General features: G+C 39.7%; 1 protein-coding gene across 6 annotated transcripts in view; it reads left to right on the top strand.

The window, feature by feature from the left end:
• The window catches only part of LOC125462738 (AMP deaminase 2-like), a 162,136-nt gene that overhangs the window by 113,299 nt on the left and 35,282 nt on the right, over nucleotides 1-13,555 (top strand). For 5 of the 6 annotated variants that reach the window (XM_048553026.2, XM_048553025.2, XM_048553024.2 and 2 more), the window contains 4 exons: nucleotides 1,377-1,518; nucleotides 4,830-4,919; nucleotides 5,617-5,746; nucleotides 10,399-10,593. In XM_048553026.2, the coding sequence (XP_048408983.1) occupies nucleotides 1,377-1,518; nucleotides 4,830-4,919; nucleotides 5,617-5,746; nucleotides 10,399-10,593 (557 nt within the window). The remainder of the gene's footprint in view (nucleotides 1-1,376; nucleotides 1,519-4,829; nucleotides 4,920-5,616; nucleotides 5,747-10,398; nucleotides 10,594-13,555) is intronic. The other variant, XM_048553027.2, reaches the window with a different exon arrangement.

Genomic DNA, 13,555 nt, shown 5'->3' with positions numbered 1-13,555 from the left:
TTGAAAGATCAGCTGCTGATTTGGTACAAGCCCATTTAGCACTGCTGCTATGAACTAGTTTAATCTTCTTACGCTCTACAGCAAGTAGAGAAAACATTTGAAGTGGACTGTTCCAAATTTCCACTTAATATAGTGAGTCTTAACCTACATTCAACAAATTAATGTAAGAACATCAAGTCCCGACTGGGAATAACCCGTATAACAATAGTAAATCTTTATTGTATAAAGATGCTATTTTGCTTGCTATTGATGATTAAATATGCCAGGAAACTACAGGTGGAATTTAATGAGTGTTGTTGGGGAGCACAATAACCACCAACAAGACTGACCAAATTTCTAACTTCATTAGCATTGGTGGCTCCTGCCAAAATACACTTCACCGGGGTGCTTAGTGGAATCACAGGAGAAAGGAAAGTGAGATGGGTGGGGTCTTGGGTTCTACGGGAAGGGGCTACCTGTGACATGCTGTTCAGGGAAAGGGTAGGGAGGTAGCCATCAGTAGCCATCTCGATCATGCGCTGTGCCAACTAATGAGGGACCATACCCCCAAGGCTGCAAACATGTCAGTCTCCTTTTATGTCAAGGCCCACAGCTTGACTACAAGTGGCTATGGGCGGTGGGATGGAGCCCTTTAATGGAGCTTTAATTTTTGACTCAACAACACCAAAGTTTCACTGGGTGAAAGGCAGAGCTTGAATTTCAGTCTTAATTGGATTTGGGAGGAGTTGGTGGATCCCTAACTATCATTCTGCTGTGATATGAAGTGGATTGATTTCCCCAGTTTAGAATTCACTTTGAGTGGGGTTGTTGGTTTAGGAACATTTCTTTGTACCGACAAACAGCTGTTGTCCTGCATTGTGTTCCAACTTGCATACAAGTTGACTTACAAACGGACTCAAGAATGGAACCAGTTTGTAACATGGGGATGGCCTACACTGCCCACGGCATTTGTACCTTCAGCAATCAGATCCCTTTCATTAGCAATTTAAAAGGCACCTAACATTGCAGGCAAGTTCAGGTCTTGTCAGCAGTTGACAACTTATTAAAGTGCAATTGTCTTAATGATGTAACTGCCAATTTGGAGAAATATTATTGAATGGAGATTTCATAATAATCTTGTTCTTTATTTTAACTGTCCACTGTGGCTAGTTTTTAAAAAAACTCATTTTGTAATTATTAATGAAATTAAAAATACCTTCTTCATAGACACAATTTCAGCTGCTACAATTCATGCACAGACAAAATAAATTCCCCTCTCATTGTTACTTATGTTGCAAAACTGTTTCTGCACACCGTGTGTGTCTAGGTATTGTTATTGTGTAACATACTAGTTATAAACTGCTTGACACTTTAACATCTGTTGATTTATCTTGCAGATACAACAATCCATTCACCATTTGCTGAGGAGCATCCATATAAAAACTGTGACCCAAGTATAATGCCAGAGGACATTGGGTTTGGCTGCAAAATGATAGATGGAGTCACCCATGTGTACTCTGAATCAAAGATTATGGACAAGTAATCTATAGTTTTACAGATGTTATAAAAACATATGTATGTGTAGAATGGTGGAGGTTTGGAACTCTGTTGCTTGTACGGCAGTCGATTCTAATTCAGTTGTAAAATTTAAATCTTGGAGAGGCAATTTTTTTTAAGCAAGGTTATCAAGGAATATGCGGCCAAAGCAGGTTTATGGAGTTAGGCCACAGCTCAGCCACGATCTTATTTAGTGACAGAGCAAGGTTGAAGAGCTAAATGTCCCTTTCCTGTTCCTGTGTTAATGGTATTCACTTTATTCTTTCAGTCCTTTTAGTGAAATCTCTGGATAATCTTTAGATTAATGATCACTCTAATGTCTTCTGGTATTAAAATGCCATTTTTGGTATCCAGATCCAGAAATTGGGATACCTGTTGCAGATGTATATTTAGAAACAGTCAGATTGGCCCAAATCATTAATGTATCTGGAGACCTGTCATTAACCCAATAATACAAATTCAAACTCCTAGGAAGTCCAGATACATTGATTCTATGGGAATTGCAAAAGAAGGTTAAACTCCCACTGGGAAATTTCCCACCCCACTCCCAAAATTCTAAGTTAGAGTCAGAGACTTGGGAGAGGGACAACTTAGTTAATAGTATTGTTAACGTAGAAATGTTAGGCAGATTAAAACCTGGTCTAATTTCTGAGTACCCATACAGCTGATACCTGTGACTCTATCTCCTTGACCCCTAAACATAAGCTGACATGACCAGTGCTATACTGTTGTCTTGTTCACTTAGCCCACCCAAGTTCATTCACACTCTCCATCTGCTAAAACGTCCTAAAGCATTTTTTTGTGTCAGATAATGAAGATTAAGACAGAATAAAACAGTTACCCTTTTACAGAGGAGTCTGGCTTGGCTTCCCTTGACAATTCTTCGCTTTAAAGAATGATCCTGGCATTAGGTATGCACTGTTTCTGAAGAGACTAGGTTTGGAAGCACTAGTCAAAATAGCAGAACTCAGTCATAGCAGAAGAAATTGGGAACAGCCAGCTGACAGTTTGCCTCTCCTGGAAGACTTGTAACGTTGTATTAAAAATAGTTCCAAGATGGTGTGGTGCATGTAGAGTTTTTTTCATGTTTCATTGGGTTATGACAGTTGGAAATTCCAAATTAAACACATACATCTTTTAGGATGATGTAGAGTAAGATAATAGGATAGTGATTTTCCCGAATGGAAAATATCGGAATGTGGAAACAGTCAATAGCTTCATTAAATGTGCTGTTCATACTCAGCCTGCCCAATGTGACTCCAGTCCCAGACCTGATGATAAACAGAAAATGATAGAATAGTTAGTTCAGGCACTATCTGTGAAATGAGAAATAGACTTATTTCAGATGTCTAACGTTTTCATGAGAAGTTTTCAAAGTAAAAAGTTATTGACCTGCAGATTTCTCTGTTTCTGTCACCACTAGCAGTACTTGAGCCTTGGCAAGCTGCTCAGATAGGACTAACTGCTGTTTCAGGAGTTCAAAAAGATGACCTATTACCATCTTAAGGACAAACCTGGATGAAGCAATAAATGGTGACCTTTGTCAGTGATGGTGACATCCTTAGAATGAATTTTAAAATAGTTGAGCCATCTTTGTACTGTGTGCTCCATTTAATTGCATAGAAGTGCTATCCACCTTATGGCAGTGACAAAATTCAGAGCATGTTGCTATTTTACGAAAACTGTTAAATGGAAGATAAATTATTTCTAGGTGTAAAGGTTTGAGGCCATCTAAGACAAAGCATTTCACTTGACTGTCACCCCATCTACTACATTTTAAACATTCAGTTCCTCTACCACCAATGCACATTGGAAAAAATGTGTATTATCTACAAAATGCACTGCAGCAATTCATCAAGGAATGCTTTGACAGAACCTTCCAAGCCACAATTTCAATAATTTAGGCATTCAAGGGCAGTCTGTGCAAGAGAACACAAGCTTCTAGCTGCACACCATCCCAGCTTGATATTGTGTTGCAGGTTCTTCACCGTGAATGGGCACATATCCTGAACTTTCCTTTCTAACAGAACTGTGGGATCCATTTCTGAAGAAAGGTCACTGGACTTGAAATATTAACTCTGCTTTTTCTCAGACTTGCTGAGTTTTCACAGCAACTTTTTTGTTTTAGATTTCCTGCACCTCCAGTTCTTTGTTTTATTGATCAGCTGGCTGGACAGCTGGTTCACACTGTGGAGTGACAGCAATAGAGTGGGCTCAGTTTCTGCATGGACTGAGGTTTTTAAACTCATGCCCCATGGACTGCAGTGTCGCAAGAAGCTGGATCAGAACCACAATGCCCACATCCTGTGAACAAAATTCAAAGCATTTCGTTTTAATTGTTGGTCTAATATGTGACAATAAACAGGTGTACGACAAAGCCTGAGATATGATGATCTAAAATACATGCTAGCTTTTGAAACTTTACTGGTGCACGGCAGCACAAAATGTAATTAAATAACAGTATTTCATTGTGAAATAGCATATTTCTTTGTCTGAATTGATATTCTAGAAGTCTGCTAAGCTATCAGCTGATTTATAACTAAGCTGTTAAAAAGTGTGTTAAAAGAAACCCTCTTGCTGCTGTGTTTCATCTGAAACAGATGGAAAATGAATGGAATAATATCCGCATCATATCATTTTATACATGCATAGGGGCAGCCGTATCACTGTCAACCAGTTTATGAAATAGTTAATATGGCTGTGGACTTGAGGAGAATTTGCACTTGAGTCATAGAAAGGAGCATTCCTTTCTTGGAGATCCCCAAGATCATTCCAAAGATGACACATTTGAATTGATTCCTTGATAGAGCAGGTTGCCTCCTTTTTATTTTCTTATTTACGTAAAGCTGACTGTTTAGTTCTTCCCGAGGGAATGCATATTATTCACATGAGATCTATGCATTATGAAACAGTTGGTTGTTTATGATATTCATCAGTAGCATCTTTAACTCCAGTAAAAACAACAAATACTGGACCAGACAGCATCCATGGAGAGAGAGCAAGCTAACGTTTTGAGTCTAGGCGACTCTTCATGTATCCTCTTAGTTACAGTAGAATGGTGATTGAAACAGAACAAATCTAACTGCAAAGGGACAAACATTACCTTTATTGGTTGTATTGTTAGAAAATTTGTGATCTTTGATTCCCTCCACCTTTTTGAGATCACCAAACCACAAAATTTAATTGAACCGATGTCATCTATATGCATCTGCCAGTGAATTGCAGCTGTTTAGAATTGCATAGTAGTATCTTAACTTTTAAAAATGTGTACAAAATATATGTTACTTTTTCAGGATGACAGAACTGAATCTGCCCCACCCAGATCTTCAGGAGTTCACTGCAGACATGAATGTTTTAATGGCCCTAATAATTAATGGACCAGTGTAAGTGTAAGCAAATGTGAATGCTGCAATATTTGTTGGTTTTAATGATGACAGCACCCAACTCTATCTCACTACTGCCTCTTTTCGCTGTCCACCACCCTCTGCCTGTCTATAACTTGTCAAACTATTACTCTTACATTTGTTAATGAATGAGTAGAAATAGTTTCAAAACCTGCAGATCCCATTTCTTAACCATTCCCTCTTCTTGAAAAGATGTCTGAATGACGCTTGCATCCAATCATTTCTATTTGAGCTTGAAATGAGCTTCTGTCCATACAATCCAATGCCAGTTTCCGCTCTCAGTTTTCATTTACTGTCAGTTTCTACCTCTGTAATTTTGCTGATTATACCCATGTGTTTTGCTCATTTGTTGGTGAAACTCTGAATCATGCCTTTTTGTACTTTTAAACTTGACTATTTCAGTCTGCTCCTTGCTACCATTTCATCTTTGAATATTCAAAAAATGTAAGCTTGTCCACAATTCTGCTGTATCCTAATTCTCACCATGTCTAGTGTTTGCTGATTTAATTGGCTCCCAGTTAAGCAATGTCTTGTTTGCATAAAAGTCTTGCACCAAATAGTACCGATAAGCCATGTTAATATTTTTTACATGTTTAATAATTCAGTTACATTTTATTCTTGAATGTTGTGCGAGCCGATGAATAATTAGCGAACTATTTTCCTTATGGGCCAACAGGAAATCCTTCTGCTATCGAAGGCTGCAGTACCTGAGTTCAAAGTTCCAGATGCATGTTTTACTAAATGAAATGAAAGAACTGGCTGCTCAGAAGAAAGTCCCACATCGAGACTTCTACAATATTCGCAAAGTAAGGAAACTGAGAACTTTCTTTTCACTCTTGCTCATGCTTTTGTTTTACACATTGCACATCAGTATCTTTTACTCCGCTCTTACAATCTGTAACCGCTTCTTCGGGAAACACACTTTCTATGGGAAATATACTTTCTTTGGGAAATAACTGCATTTGGCGTTACGTGAAGCTACGTGGACATGATGAGTGTTTGTTATGTGTTTGTATCAAAAACCTACATGCAGAGTTTTTTCTGTATGAGAAATTAAGAATAAAAAATGCTCTTCAGGACTATATTTATTCATCTATGTTGCTTGTCAGGGTGTTTTGCAATAGTTATTGAATATAATTGGCACGAGTGCAATAGTATTGCTGAGTGCACTGCACTGGTAATAGGAATGCATCCAGCAAGCAAGCATTAGAAATCAGATTTATAAGTCATTGCTCAATTGATAGCAATTTTGTCTTTGAATCACAAGGTTCCTGATGTAAATTCCTCTTCAAAACCTCAAGGCTGACACTACGTTATAGTATTTGAGGAACACTGCACTGTCAGATTGTTTTTGTCACAGCAAATTCTAAATCAGGGCCCCATCTACCTGCTTGGGTGGATTAAAAAGATTTTGTCAGATTATTTTGAAGAAGAGCATTGGAATTGCCTTCAATATCTTGACTGTATCTCTCAATCAGTATTGCAAGAAAAAATTGTTGGGTCATTATCGCACAGTTGTTTGCAGGAGTTTGCTGAGTGAAATTTGGTTGCCAGTACATTGTGATATCACATGCACCTCAAAAAGTACTTCATTGATTGTAAATTGTTTTGAGGTGCCTGGTAGACATGGAAAGCACTGTAAAATTACAGCAAATTTTGTTTTAACCAGCACACTCAATATACTGGCAAAAAATTATATTCCTCAAATACTACTATTGCAGTCTCTGTGATGTCTAAGTAGTCAGTTGAGGGTGCGATTGAGAAGGCTCTCTGCTGGTAAGTTCTACTTAAGGCAAAATTGTGTTATTATTTAAGTGATGTTATGCTGTAAATGAAGTATAACAATGTGAACGCCCCCTGCATTACTTAGTTCTGTTACTTTAGTATGTGTTTTTACATTGATCACGTGGACATCTTGATTGACTGGTACATTCCAGGTCCCATAAGTGCTCATTAATAAGAGGTTTGCTACAATAAATCTTAATTCAATATAGTTTTATTTAAATTTTTTCTTCTTTTATTTTACTAATTTCCATGCTGTATGTTTTATAATTATTTATACAAATTAAGTAACTATTTTAGCACTAAAGAGTATATCACTAGACTATAAGATAAATTTTACAGAAATAAACTCCTTCTGAGCACTACTTCATAAGCATGAATCACCAACTCATATGGAAGAATACTCTAGTTAATTAAATCTTTGCCATCATGATGATCGCCATAAAATGTGTTCCATGCAGCATTGTAGCAGTAGTATAGAAAAAAAGGGTCAATATAGAACACACTGTTCAAATACTAAGCTACTGCTGGGAACATGAAACATTCAGATATAATCTGGCAAGCTGCAAAGAAGTAAAATAAAATAAAGGTTTTAATATTTTGAAATATTCTTATGTTCTTCCCACTGCAGGAAATTGTAATATTAAATCAGTGCACTTAGAGATTATTTGTTTTCCCTTGCAATGAAAGAGGAACAGTTTTATGAATGTAAATTACTTTTGCATTCGGAGCTCTTAGAACATCCATTAAGACTTCAGTCATCAATTAATGGGCGTTGCAAATTTCTCCAAGGAATTCTGATGACCAACAGTGTCAAAAATGGTGGCTGATAAAAGGCAGTGTGAAACTGAGTGCCATAAGTTAAAGCGGTGTGGTGGGCTGTGCTGTTTAAAGGTCTCTCATTTGGGAATTACATTGATTTACTGCTCAGATACTGGTGATCCAACTTTTTGAATGGACTGAATGACTGTTTGTGTAATTCAGAGAGCTGTTAAAGATCAACTATATGTTTCTGTAGTTTTGAGTCACAATTTGGCCATCCCTGATAGGACAGCAGATCCCCTAAAGTGAACCAAATAGGTTTTATGATAAATTATGATAAGAAAATTATATGATAATTCAGAGATAGTAGGAACTGCAAATGCTGGAGAATCTGAGATAACGAGGTGTAGAGCTGGATGAACAGAGCAGGCCAAGCAGCATCAGAGGAGCAGGAAAGCTGACGTTTCAGGTCTAGACCCTTCATCAGAAATGCAGGCCTACATCCAAAACGTCACTGTCCTCATCCAGCTCGACACCTATATATGATAGTTCGCTTGTTTTGTAGTTAGCACTACCAGAACTGATGTATTATACTTTAAACTGCCCAGCGGTTAATTAAATAAATTAAATTCAGTTTATAATACAATTTGAATACACGTCTTTGAATCATTAGTCCAGGACTCTGAATTACTAGGACAAGTGACAGAAATGTGATAATGCTATAAGCCCAGCACAAATAAGTTAAAATATTTGGAGTGTTTCTTTAGATTTGTGTGAAAAGAACATGAGGGCATTATACAGTCTAAAGTCATTAAGGTAATATTATGATGTAAAGGTTTCAACCAGTTACCATGATTGTTTAATTGATGTCTGTGTCTCCAGCAGCAGCAAAATTTCCATTCTTCTTTGAGTTCTGAGTGTCCTAAGTGTTTGTTTTCAGTTTGTAACACTCGGTGCTTTGTCCTTTGAGAGTTTGAAGCAGACACCTTTCTCCAGTTCATGCTAGTCACAGATCATCTTGCTGCTCTGTAAATCTGCTACATAGAATCAAGTCAAATAGACTCAAAAGCTGGTTTGAGTATTCCAATGTCTAAATTCCTTGTTATCAAATTTGATAATTGTGTGCAATGCCTTTCATTTTTGACATATGAAACTTATCATACAGGTGGAAATAAAAGTAGGAAATTAGGGTTGCTTCATGCCTGGTATATTTTGGTGGTAATGAGTGTAGGTCGGGAGTTAGGGAGGAGATAGGTCAGTCCAGGGGGGATGGACAGGTCAAGGGGATGGGACTCATCCCCCACAGTCCCTCCCCGCAATAACAACCAAAACAGAATCCCTCTCGTCCTCACGTACCACCCCACCAATCTCCGGATCCAACGTATCAGCCTCCAACACTTATGCCACCTGTAATCCGACCCCACCGCCAAAGACATTCCCCCCCCCACCCTTACCTGCTTTCCAGAGAGACCACTCCCTCCATGACTCCCTTGTCTGCTCCACATTCTCCTCCAGCCCCACCACACCTGGCACTTTTCCCTGTAACCGCAGGAAGTGCTACACCTGCCTGTACACCTCCCCCCTCACCCCCGTCCCAGGCCCCAAGAAGACTTTGCGTATCAAGCAGACGTTCACCTGCACATCTGCTAATGTGATATACTGCATCCGCTGTTCCATTGCGGCCTCCCCTACGTCGGGGAAACCAAGCGGAGACTTGGGGACCGCTTTGCAGAACACCTACACTCTGTTTGCACTGAATAACTGCACCTCCCAGTTGCAAACTATTTCAACTCCCTCTCCATTCTGCAGATGGCATGTCCGTCCTGGGCCTCCTGCAGTGCCACAACGATGCTACATGAAGTTTGCAGGAACAGCAACACATATTCCACTTGGGAGCCCTGCAGCCCAATGGTATCAATGTGGACTTCACAAGCTTCAAAATCTCCCCACCCCCATCACATCCCAAAACCAGCCCAACTCATCCCCATCTCCCTAACCTGTCCTTCTTCCCACTTGTCCCCTCTTCCCACCTCAAGCCCCAACCCTATCTCCTACCTACTAACCTCAACCTGGCCCCTTGACCTGTCCATGCTCCCTGCGCTGACCTATCTCCTCCCTAACTCCCCACCTACACTCATCTTTACTAGCTCCATCCCCACCTCTTTGACCTGTCTGTCTCCTCTCCACCTATCTTCTCCTCCTACCCATCTTCTATCTGCCTCCACTCTCTCCCTATTTATTTTAGAACCCCCTTCCCCTCCCCCATTTCTGAAGAAGGGTCTCGGCCTGAAACATCAGTCTTCCTGCTCCTATTATGCTGCTTGGCCTGTGTTCATCTAGCTCTATGCCATGTTATCTCTGTCTTTTTAAATGTATTATTTTAACTATCCGAGCTATTTTAATTAAAAACCTGATTAAAGTATGTGGATTGCAAAGGTGAGTAAATTAGCTCAAAATAGGCTTCTCATGCCTGTTTTCCTTTGTAGCTCACCCAGTACTTCATTCAAAGTATTTTGCTCATGTTAATTTTGGGACACTAGTTGCATGGCTCGTGATGGATGTCTTAAATATGTGGAGATGGGGGTACAAATACCTTCAAAATCTAGTTGGTTGATCTATGCATGACTTTCTTCATGTTAATTCTGATTTATTATTGCATCTAATTTAGTATTAGTATTTAAATATGATCCATTTATTCCAAGACAACTAATGGGATGAAAAATTGTAATATTCCTCACCTACCAGTAAATACAGCAGTGTTTTATTAACTAAAAACTTTAGGTATTTCAGTTAAACTTCAAATATGCCAGATTCCTGCATGCTCTATCATTCAAAAGCCTGCCTGAGCAGGTCAGTAAATTATTTGCAAATTATGAGGATTTCCTACATTTGTAACCTTTTTCTTAACTAATAGGTTGATACCCATATTCATGCATCATCCTGCATGAACCAGAAACACCTTCTCCGTTTTATCAAGCGTTCAATGAAGAAGAACCCAGATGAAATTATTCACATGGAAAATGGAAAAGGACAGACGCTGAAGGATGTCTTTGAGAGCATGAACCTCACAGCATACGATCTCAGTGTGGATACACTAGATATGCATGCGGTATGCACAGAATGTAGTTTGCAAGAGGCAGTTAAAGCTATTGATCACAGAGAACACGCTGATTTTAGCTAGCATTACCAATGCTTTTGTAATGTATTTAAATAGGATTTAAACAATGCTAAGTCCTTATTTTACCAAACAAAAGGCAAATGTGTGCCATTGCTTGACAGGAACTTGTTTACACCCACATTTTCTCCACTTTGCATCTCATAATTGTTAGTTATAGTATAAAGCTGTTGCAACACATTTCATGCCAATGTGTTTACAATGAAGTAGTGACTAATTTCAAACGTCAAGGAGGCAGGAAAGACAAATCAACAAACAAAATAGATGCAATTATTCTGGTGCAGAAAAATCAGTGATTCTTGAGTTAGCTTGAAAAGAGCTGTGTAACTACTTTGTTTTACTTGTTGCTTTTGCTAATGTTGAAGAACTTGGAATGTTCTTAACAGCATTCCATGTCTTGCATTTGCACAAAATGTGACTTTCTGGGATATGTTTTCACTCTTTCATCTGAACACAAGAAAATTAATTTGTTTAGCCTTTCAATCCTACAAGTGACATTAAGCAAAGTACAGAAACCCATTTTCAGATTATGGTTGTTCCCTCTAAATAACTACTGAAACCTACTTTTTTTGTTCGAGCATTTGTCATCTTAAGAACACATTGACCCCATCTAGTGAATGATTAAACAGACATTCAATGGTACCGTTCCAAATGATGGAATAATTCATTAACATATGGCAATTATGGACCAGAGACGATCAAGCACTCCATCAAGCCTATCCAAATATGATGCCTGGTAAACCATAACTAGACACTTATTGCCCTAACAAATCCCTCTGCCTGCTAGTATGTGATCTGTTGGGAACCTCCTACGTGTGGCAATCTCTGATCAACCAAGAACTCGCTCCCTCTGGAGACAAGAGTCTGACATTAGCCATTTCAACTTTTGCACAGTTTAAATGCATTACCTCAGTCCTCCTGTACATGTCGAACTAAAATAGCTTTTATCGTCGACATATAATGCTGCGCCATTTACATTTTGTACTCCTGCCATGTCACCTCTGAAGTTTTGTGGTAATATGAAGAGACCAAACTCTCTCGCCTGAATTATTACAGCTCTTTTAGGTGGGAGTCATTCCTGTTGTTCTCCTCTGAACCTCTTCCAAGGCTACCAATGTCATCTGCTACCTGAGGAAAATACTACCAGCATGGTTCTCTAGTAGTTCAATTAATGACAAATCGCCTTCTTTCATTTTTGAGCTTCCATAGAGTGAATATCATGACCGAGCTTGGTGCTGTCCTCTGTTGACATTCATAGCTATATGCTTTGTGACAGAGGTTCAATGGCTTGTCATCTAAAATGGAAGCTTTGCTTTTTTTTAAGCTTCCATTAGCAGAGATTTTAAAATTAGCGACTGGCCAACAGCTTTCCCAGTTAATGTCTCACCAGCCTAGGGAATGAACTTGTTACTTATCTTTCAGCCTTTATATCACCTGTTTTTACCCACGTGAAATCTCTGAGCTCTCTGGCATGTTTGGAGATCGGAAAGGCATTTCTTTAAACAGAATGGTAGTGTGTCTGAGTCCCATCGCCTTCCTGTCTCTGTCGGATTGATATGGGCAGCAAGGCCTGTAGTGGACCTTTCTGCTGTGTTGCTGTTTGAAGCTCTTAAGTAGACTTAATGACCACTTAAGGGCTTCACTGCACTGCCACTGGTATTAACTCAGTTGTAGATGGGCCTGTCACTGTGTGATATGCATCCCAGCTAAAACAGAGTGCTAAGATCATCACCCTTGTGTGTTAGATTAGATTCCCTACAGTGTGGAAACAGGCCCTTCAAGTCCACACCGCCCCTTGAAGCATCCCACCCAGGCCCACCCCCTATAACACACACCCCTGAGCACTACAGGCAATTTAGCATGGCCAGTCCACCTAGCCTGCACATCTTTGGACTGTGGGAGGAAACCGGAGCACCCGGTGGAAACCCACGCAGACATGGAGAGAACGTGCAAACTCCACACAGACAGTTGCCCGAGGCTGGAATCGAACCCGGGTCCCTGGCGCTGTGAGGCTGCAGCACTAACCACTGAGCCACCGTGCCGCCCAATGGGAACCCTCAGTTGAGAGGCTGGGCATCAAGAAGGTTGGTCTACCAAGAGCCACTGATCTGCCTTCCACCACTCCTCACTGCTAGCATCAGGCAAACTCACACCACAGTATCATGACAGAACTGTGCCCTGAGTCACTCTGTGATCCTTGCTGTCCTGGTGCCTATTCTTCTGGCAGCACCTATAGCCTTCTGTGTGGAAATGTTAACTTTTGACTGCTGCAGCGTTCTGGAGCTCACAGGGTTTTGATCCTAGGGGAAAGCCTGCCACTGGTGTGGCCACTGTTTGGCTGGCTTGTGTCTGAGTAGATCTCCTGAAGTGAGGCAGCACAGGTCTCTGATTGTCCCTCCAGTTAGCAAGTGAGACAGCTCAGTAAAATTCTGCCCTCAGCATTTAAGATAAATTTTGATTCTTGTCAGTAGTTTAAAGTTAATTCCCCATGTAGATTGTAAATGGCTTCCTCTTTTTTAAATCCTGGCAGGATTTGGATTCTTTGTGAAAAGAGAAGGGGACTTGAGCCTCAATACTATGAATAGTAAGTACGAATCCCTAGATGTGTGCCTGGGTTTTTTTTTCTTAATTATCTTATCATAAATTTTTGAGGGTTGATTCCTCCTAAGTGGGAAAAAAAACCCAACTGGAACTGTGGGAGGTTGGAAGGGAGTAAAAACCATCCTTCATGGATCGAAGAAATTGGAAGATCACCCGTGATAATGGGAACTCTTTGGCCTAGAAACCCAAATGTGTTCATTGTATTTGTGATGAATACAAGACTATTGAAGAAAACTATATTAATGGGATCAGTGTTCACAAAAAGAAACCTGTGTCACATCTAAGGGTAAGTACT

Source organism: Stegostoma tigrinum, chromosome 21 (genome assembly GCF_030684315.1).
Source record: "Stegostoma tigrinum isolate sSteTig4 chromosome 21, sSteTig4.hap1, whole genome shotgun sequence".
NCBI lineage: Eukaryota > Metazoa > Chordata > Chondrichthyes > Orectolobiformes > Stegostomatidae > Stegostoma > Stegostoma tigrinum.
The sequence above is the reverse complement of the archived record's forward strand: the minus strand, read 5'-3'. Positions and strand labels throughout refer to the sequence as shown.